The following is an 8,773-nucleotide window of genomic DNA, read 5'->3' on the forward strand; positions in this document are numbered from 1 at the left end:
ACACTTGCGCGTCATCTGTCGGGTTGTCAGGAATCCGCGCAACGTGTCTTTGGGATTACACTATCTCTGGCCCGCGAAATGCGGGAACTGGTGACAACCCAACAACAGCGACTGCTGCGAGACTTCGGAACCACTGACTGACGACCGAAACTTAGCACGGTGACTTTCATTGCTCGCTATCAAATTGCTTCGGCATGCAGCCCACCGCGCGTGATGGCCCTGCCACACCGCTAGCGGCAACCCCACACAGGCTAGGACTCAAATTCCTCAAAGGCATACAGCTATCAATTGACAAGCTCTAAATGTGGAATTAAAACGCAGAGCATTTTTTGCCAAATGCTTGCATGCGGCATCCATCGTATACGACTGCTCTCTGGAGTTAATCAAGGATAGAAGTGTAGAGCGAGCTGCAATGTAGGTAAAGACCTAAAGCAAGGGTTTCCCAAAAGCAGTTGACATCCTTGCCCTCTCCTCAGGTCTCCTGAGCGTTGAGCTCAGGGCCTGGGTTTTGCAGGGAGAAGGCAGCCTGAAGGGGGTTTGCAGCGCACTTCGCCGCGACCGGTAATACAAGCCAACCTCACGCGTGCACAGAAGGAAGCTTCAACGAAGCTTCCTTTGCTGCATGCTTTGCCTCTGAGTACACCTATAGAACGTTTGCATTGCTTACACGTAACCTACCAAGGCCAAGGGAAGGTTGCTGTGCTAACCGTAGGCAGAACATGCTACACATATCCTGTGGAATTGTTGACACTTGCAGCGCATGTCTGCTTTCTGGTTTCGGGACTTTGTCAAAACACAAAACGCTCACAACAACGACTTCATAAGCAATTGCCCGTCTGCTGAAAGAGACAGGACGGTCTAGCTCATCAACCCAGCGCTCTGCCGGTGTTGCAACCACTGCATATTCTATCAAGGTATTGGAGTCATGGCTCCATGGGTTTCATCACAGAGTTGCCCAGTATATCTCAGTATCAAGATGCTGTGTTGGTTATAGTGGATTTACCAAAGAAATTGCCAGTTTCATTCCCATTACCCAGAATGTTTCAACTGAGCAAATCTTTGAGTTGTCGGCTGAACGACCTAATCAGTACCATATTTTTTCCGGATGCCATATTTTTTCCCGATGCCCCGATTACCGATTGCGACCCTCGTTTGCACTCGGAACTCTGGGAGCAACTGTGTAGTGAATACTCCCTACAATCACGGCAACAATGCAGTGCTCGTTGTGGAATGAGTGAGGGTTGTATTGTAACGCTTGTTTTCTGGCCTTTATCTGGCCAGAGGCAAGCCGCAATGTTGGAAAAGACTTAAAGCAAGAGTTTCCCAAAAGCAGCTAACCTCCTTCCCCGGTCCCTCGGCATCCTGGGCGTTGAGCTTAGGGCCTGGATGTTGCGGGGAAGAGGCAGCCAGAAATGGGGTTGCAGCGCACCCCGCTGCGGCTGGCAGTGCAAGCGAGCCCCATGCGTGCACAAAAGGAAGCTTCAGCGAAGCTTCCTTTGATGCATGCTTTGCCTCTGAACGAACTTGTAGAACGTTTGCAAGCGCTTACACGCAGCATGCCGAAACCGTCGGAAGGCTCCTGAGCTAACTCTGCGCTAACTCATGCTACAGCTTCTGCGCTAACTCATGCTACATGTGTGAATAGTGGAAGTGCCTGTGATTGCTTATTGATGTATGTTGAATATAACATTGGTGAATGCATTAAACATTCTTTACGGAGTGACAACTGATATGTTTATAGGAGAGGCTGGCATGAGCCTTGGTGCAAAAGCTATTGCACCAGGCTACGCCGTCTCCTCTACCAGCCCCAAAGGCCGCAGTGCCTGCTCTATTGCGGTTGAGAGAGAAAAATTTTAGGAAAATAAACAGAGAGATCTAATATCCTTTAACCTTTGTTAGTTTGATATGTTGTTGTTGAGTATGATAGATATTGCTTGCCAGCTCGCTACACTCAGCTGTGGCGTTCTAGTGATGCGCCCCACAGTAGTCTTTCAGAGATGCAACCAAGTAATACGTAAAGCTAACTGCAAATATTTGTAGTTAAAGGAAATACTCTAAATTGTCTTGAATTATCTTGACCAGATCTCAGCATTGCATGAGAGGGATTGAGGGCCCTCCCCCACATCTCATCAGCTCACAGAGCCCGCAGTACCTAGAGTACTATGGAATCTCATTACCCCGTCGTGTGAGGGAACTTCGACCCCTTCTACGCCTCACATTTATGTTTTCATCTGCGTTTGTGTTGTCGTTGGGGGCACAAGACGCACAGCTGCTGGCAGAGACTAGTGCATCTACTGATGTGAGTGGGATCAAGTTCCGAGGGCCACATGATCCCTATGGCCCCAAACTCCCCTTAGACTGGCCCTTGTGAAGGGGAGTTTCTCACAAACTGTGCTGTGCATTCAATGTTCACAGTGCCATGTCCATAGCCTACCACGTGCAGACGGATGGCCAAACAGAGTAGGTGAACCGAAACCTTTAGCAGATGATTCGTAATTATATTCAGTCGGATGAAACTGAATAGGGGAACCTTTCAGCAGCCCTGGAATTAGCTTATAATACGATTAGTCATTCATTAATTGGGTTGAGCGCTTTCGAGGTCATGATAGGGGAAAATCGTATAACAGCTGCGGAACTTGATATTGTGGGGAGCCTAGTTCCTACCGTAACTTCACAGTCGGCTAAGATTTTCAGACGTCTCTGTGATAGCGCACAAAGTCATATCCTTCAAGCTAAGCGGCATTAGAAGGCTTATGCAGACGCTTCTCGCCGAGACGTGGTTTCTCAACTTGGAGACAAAGTATGGCTCAGCACCAATAATGTAGTGCCTTGGCGCGCCTATGCACCGCGTACGCAACCCGCTAAGTGAGGTAGTTCGCGACTAATACGTGCAGGATCTACGAATCTAGTCGCTAGTAACAGTCACGTAGGCAATTTAGTGGACAAATATTAGAGGAAAATAGTTCTCCGAGTCCGATCTCCTCGCCAATCCGTTCGCCCCCAACTAGCGATCGGCCGGCCAGATCTTAGAACGGCGGGGGACGCCGACGTGGGGCCGCCACGCTGCGGCCTGCCTACGTTCTTCGGTGACTCTGCCTCTAACGAGGGAGTCGGGTATCCTCGGCTAACAACTTTCGCTCTACGATTTTGTCAACTAACTTTAAGATTTTGAACGTAATTATGAATTTTCATCTCGTTTTTGCCCACTAGGTGTCTACAGCTGTGCATTGTAGTGCCAATGCACTACAAATAATGTACCGCTTCAAAACTTGTGTTCCAAGCTTGAACCGCGTTTTGGCAACCCCTTTACCATCAAAGAAAGTGTTGGTAAAGTAATGCATTGATTAGCCCTTCTTCCCACATACAGAAGCCGCAATGTTTTCCATGTGTAGTAGCTTATTCCAGATAGGCCACGGGAGTTACCAGTTCGTGATATACAGGGAAACCTAACTGATAACTACGAGGTGGATTACATCCTGGAGCAACGAGGTGAAGGAGCGGAGCTCCAGTATCTTCTCAAGTGGCGTCGGGTCCCTGACGAGCAGGCGGCCTGGAAACTAGCAGATCATTTCCCCGGATGTTCGGCACTCCTCCCACACTGCAGGCATCGCCATTCTCAAGCCGCTACACGGACGCGATGTTTGGTTCCTAGGTTGCCTCACTGAACGGCGTCCTAGCCCCTTGTGTTTCCTTTCCACCCCCACCCCCAGTTTCTTTCTTTTACGCGAGTGCCTGCGCCACATGCTTTCGCAGCAAAGGGGAATATTGTAGTGCGGGCGCACTACAGTGTGTCAGATTCATTCTATTAGGACTATATATTCCCCTCCTAGATGGTCTTACATAGGCCGCATATTTATGCTGGTCGATCGTTCCCAATTAGGGATGACCATGGCAAAATCACTCACCTGTGCGCTCTACCTGTTAGGTAGTCGTTGCCGACCATCTGCTGCCGACAAGCCGCATCAGTAGGTGTCAGCACCTGGAAGCCTCCCACCGAGGAACCTGAAGGGACCCATTGGGCGGAAGGCTCTGGGCGGAAGGCTCACCAGAGAACAAAAACTTTGTTTCTCATGTTTTATCAAGGAGCATCGTTTGTTTTGATTTGCGGTTGCGTTTTCACGGTTTCTCAACTACGCCGTATCTCATTTCACTCTTCACGTTTCGTTGCAAGCCGTACTGTAGCGCCTGGCACTACAGTGTCAGTGCCAATTAGGCTGGACACCTGATAAGTAGCAACTATCGGTTAGCATGAGCAGCCTAGAAGCACGGGTCAACTAATTGTTTCATACGAGTGTAGTAGGACAAGCAGCCTCTATACGAGTGATGTAGCGAGACCTTGAAATGGTGTAAGCCTGTCCGCCGAGCGGTGTGAGCACAATCCCAGTGCTGGCGAGACGAGCGCGGGCAGAAATCATAGCGGAATCCTTAAGGCAGTCTCAAAGATTTACTATCCCTCTGCAGCATAAGCCTAAACAAAAGCCTACATACCATCCTCCCCTTTAAGGTTACGGGTCGTTATCGTTGTGATCCCTTCGTATTCCATTGGACTTGTCTGTCTAGTGCTCCTCTCTAGGCTAGTCTGCACCGCCGGTGCACATGGTTCCATTCTCCTTGATTCTATAGCGGTAGCTGCTCCTACTCTTATCACGGGGCAGAATTCTTATAGTTATATCAATACTATAGGATGCATCCTCGGTTCTCAGAAGCTTCAGGGTTTTTGGGCCTGCCCTGCTGAGCCCCGCGGCATTACATGTACAGTCTAAACAGGAATACACCCCCCAGTAAATGTACGTACTCTTGTTTGGCTAGATTGCGTCCGCTGATCCCCTTGCTACGCTTATTAATAACATATGAATTCTACAAACAGAAGTTCGCGGTTTCGTCACGGGTCCCGGAGATTTCACCTATTTGTTTCCTAGCCGTTTTGAACCGCAGGGCATTCATTACACAGTCTTGCTCTTCAAGCCCCAGTCACCGTTACCAATCCCTGTTTCGCACGAAGCTTGGGTGAAGCCTTACATAAAGGGATGATTAGGCTAAATTGTCTCTGAATTTATTCATTTGTGGTATTTACTGACTTCCAAACTCAAATTCAAGGTACACAATAGGGCGTGGCACTACCGCGGCAGTGCCAGCAGCTGTAGCCTTCTTGAGCCAGCCCTCTGCTTCCAGCAGCTTATGATGCAGCATCTGCTTGCTGAGGGCACATCGAGGGAGACGGATTTGAATGCTGCTCACGAAACATCTACAGCAGCTCCGCACGCCCCTGCAGCTCCGCCAGTTGTCGTGGTCTCCTTCCAGGGTGCCAGTGAATCCCAAAACCCTCGGGACAGCACATACCCTTCACAACCATTTGGGTTTAGATATGGGCAGCAACAGGAACAGCAGGACGAGAAGCAGATTCATCACCGGGATCAGCGCCGCAAGGACCAACTGCCATCACAAACTTCGAGTCCACTGGTCCTAAAAGGGCGGGTTCGGTACTCTTTTGCCACACGCACCGTCGACGGCTACCAGACGCAGAGCCTGCGCAGCGGACCGGCGCATCCCGATAGCGAGCATAGCACTTCTACCCGCAGCAGCAACTTCAGCAGTTGCAGTGGCGGGGTCAGCGCAAGCAACAACAGCACAGGTAGCAGCGCCACAGCAACCTCCCGTTCTCTGGGGGCAGCTTCGGCTCCCTTTCCAAACAGCTTCGGAGAAGACGTTTCGCGGAAGTTTAATGAAGTAGAGGCAGCCAGCAGCAGTAACAGTGGCAGTAGCGGCGCTCGCTGCAGCGGGAGCAGCAGTGCTGGTGGCGGGAGCAGCATTGGAAGTAACGATAGCACCATCAACGGTGGCATCAAAAGCAGCCGGGACAATAACCCCACTCCCAGTGATGGCCACTACGTGATTCCCCTGCCCTCACCGGGCTCAGCAGCGGCAAGCCACTCCTGGGCGGCCTCAAAGAAGCCCAACGAAGGTGACTGCAGAAGCATCAGTTCCCGCGGCACCGATATCAGCAGTAGTGCCAGCAATGGGAAGAGCGGCAACAACGGGAGCAACGTGGACAACTGCAGCAACGAGAGGGGTGATGCTGAGAGGAAGCAACGCATTCCACTACTCTCTGCTTCTGACATATCACTGCTGCTACGCGACTATGCCGGTTTCGTCCAGCGGACAGAGCGGCAGCTGCAGCAGCTGCAGAAGCTTGTGCAGCAGCAGCAATCGAGAAATTTCGAGGGCGATAGCCCAGAGCAGCAACAGCAATACCTGGGGTCTACGTGGGTCGGCTCGTGCGGGCAGCCTTTGACAAACAAGAGTACCTCCGTGCGGCAGCAGCATCATTGGCAACAGCAACAACACCAACAACATCTGGAGGAGGCAAAGCTTTTGCGGCGGTTAATTGCAGAGGGCGCTGTTGTTTGCCACTCCCTACACTCTCGTCTACACTCTCTGCTTGTTGACTCACCTTCAAGTGATGTTGCTGCTGCAGGCAGCGAGCTGTTGCTGGGCAAATTGCGGCGTGACTTTGTGCAGCAGCAGCAACAGTACTCACGGCTAGTACGGCTGTTGAGTTCTGCGGCTGATCTGCTTTGTGAGCCTCCCGAACCGTCTCACCAACACGATGTAGCAGCAACAGCGAGCAGCGCCAGCAACACAACCAGCAGCAACTTTGGAAGTAATCTTTCAGGACCAGCTCCTGCCGGCGGCCCTGCTCGCATTATTTGGCACAGGGGCCATCAGGGCTCTCCGTGCAGCTTGCCAGTGGATTGTCTTCACTTTGAGGATCCTCAGAGACGGCGGGAGACCCAAAGCATCATCTGGGGCTCCGAAAGCGACCATTTTGGTACTTCTTCAGTAAGAACTGGCAACAGCTCTCTACAGCCCGCAGGAGGAGGCGTGTGGCCTCAGGACTCTACTGGAGCCCTCCCTCCCTTGTTCATTGGCCCCAGCGACACGCGAACAAGTGCTGCAGATGGCTCCCTTCAGGACGGTTTGTGGGAACCGGCAGCTTTGATTGAAGTGCACGAGGACTACGAGAAGCAACAAATCATCACTGAGAGGAAGCAACAGCTGCATCAGCTGCAGCAGGTAGAACACTGCGTCACTGTACTGCGAGAGTTGCAGCTGCATGTCGCAGCAGACGTAGAGAGAGGTAATCAGCGGCTGCATGCTGTAGAAGAAGAAACGGAAGCTGCAGCAGACCACACTGCATCAGGAGTGGGAGAGCTAGCTACTGCAGCACGCAGCAAAACACGTTGGTGGGGGGTCCAAGGAGGCAGTGCCGCTGCTCTTCTTGGCGTGAGCGTCGGCGCAGTAGCCGGTGGTCCCATTGGAGCGGCTGTGGGGGCAATCGTGGGTGCTGTTGCCGGATTATCTTCGGGCGCGGCGTTGAGGGCAAGACACCGAGAAAGGATAAATGGAGCTGAAAGATCTGTCAGGCGGAGGAGGGCTCAGCGTCTGAAACGCTCTTCACTCACTCCATCGACGGGGGGCATCAACACAAGTCAGAGTACTGCCAGCGGGGCCGCTAATTTAGGGTCTCGCAGCCAGACATCAGGGGCGTCTACGCAGCTAGGTGTAATTAACAGCAGGCCCCCTTTGTGGGACTTCGGGGGGCTTCTTGCCCACAGTAGCAGCGGCGCGAGACCCTGCGGTGAACCTGCCAGCATGGCGGGGCGGCACGCAAGCTCGCGGTCAGCCGAATCATGCGGAGTTGCGTCAGGGCCTAGCGCCGGGTCCTGGGTGAGCGAACCTGTAAGCCAAGAAGGCGGTGGACCTGAGGCGGAGGGACCACTGCAGACAGGCCAACGGAGACTTGCTGCAGGAAGGCGCAGACAGAGACACCAGCGTCCTAATCGTCGCCTTTCTACCGTGCAAACGACAGTTGGCGCAACTGGCAGGTTGCCTGTCTTTCAGTTCTTCCCTTGATAGTTGGCGCTGCAGCATCAATCTTCCTAACAGAAGGACTCTCAACGACGCCAACAGCAGCTTCATCTGCAGCTGTAAGCACACCCGTGATCCACATGCATACATTATGCATCTCGTACGCATCCTCTGTTTTCGTTGACTACGTTCTCAATCATACACAGTGCCAAGTTCCGCCGTTTAAATGCTATATTTTAGAAGTTCGCCTGTACATAAGTGCTTCTCCAGGGGGCTGCGTTGACTTCTGTATCAGTCGGAGCTGGTCAGGTCCCGTGAGCGCATCTGTCAAGCAAGTTACCGTGGCAGCCTCCACCTTTAGAGGAGCCTTCCTCGGCCGTTTGCACCGCTCTGCTGTTCGTATGCGACTAGTTCATTTTGCTGGTATGATGTGGCAAGCCTTTCCAGGTTGTGGATGTTCCGGGTGCGTCATTTTCCCGTTGCGCAGGACGCGTACGGATCAGTTACAGCCTGGGAGCATATGACTTCCTGTTGTGGTGCCGTGCTGAATCTTTCAATTTGAATGGTAACTCAGCTTGGATATTTACGGGGGGCGCCTTGCGGGACCGCCCACTCCCTGGGGATTGTCACGCATTGTGCAGAAGCCAACTGAAGCTGCCAAAAGCAGTCTTCAGTAGAGCTCGGGCGCCCGCAGCCCTCGCCTTTGCAGTGGTCCCTTTTCAGCTTGCCGGCCGAAAAAGGCTGCACAGGCTGTGATTCAGCTCCAGACAGAGAGCATTAGCGGCGTTCCTAATTAGCTGTTGCCTAGTGAAAAGGTTTTGTGTGGGCAAGCTCTCTTCTGTGGAAACCTCACAGTTTGACTGGTTGGCATTCAGTGGCTTAGTGGGCTTACCGTGGCAAAGGG

At 52.3% G+C, this 8,773-nt stretch overlaps 1 protein-coding gene across 1 annotated transcript; it reads left to right on the forward strand.

Moving 5' to 3' along the window:
- Positions 1–5,178: 5,178 nt before the first annotated feature.
- EMH_0030570 (uncharacterized protein) lies at positions 5,179–7,914 on the forward strand (the record flags this gene model as incomplete). The annotated part of the gene is made up of 1 exon (XM_013497748.1): positions 5,179–7,914. The coding sequence occupies one exon, from the start codon at positions 5,179–5,181 to the stop codon at positions 7,912–7,914; it is 2,736 nt and encodes a 911-aa protein (XP_013353202.1).
- Between the last annotated feature and the right edge of the window lie 859 nt (positions 7,915–8,773).

The sequence above is a fragment of the Eimeria mitis genome, genomic scaffold (assembly GCF_000499745.2).
Source record: "Eimeria mitis Houghton genomic scaffold, Emh_scaff29, whole genome shotgun sequence".
NCBI classification, from domain to species: Eukaryota; Apicomplexa; class Conoidasida; order Eucoccidiorida; family Eimeriidae; genus Eimeria; species Eimeria mitis.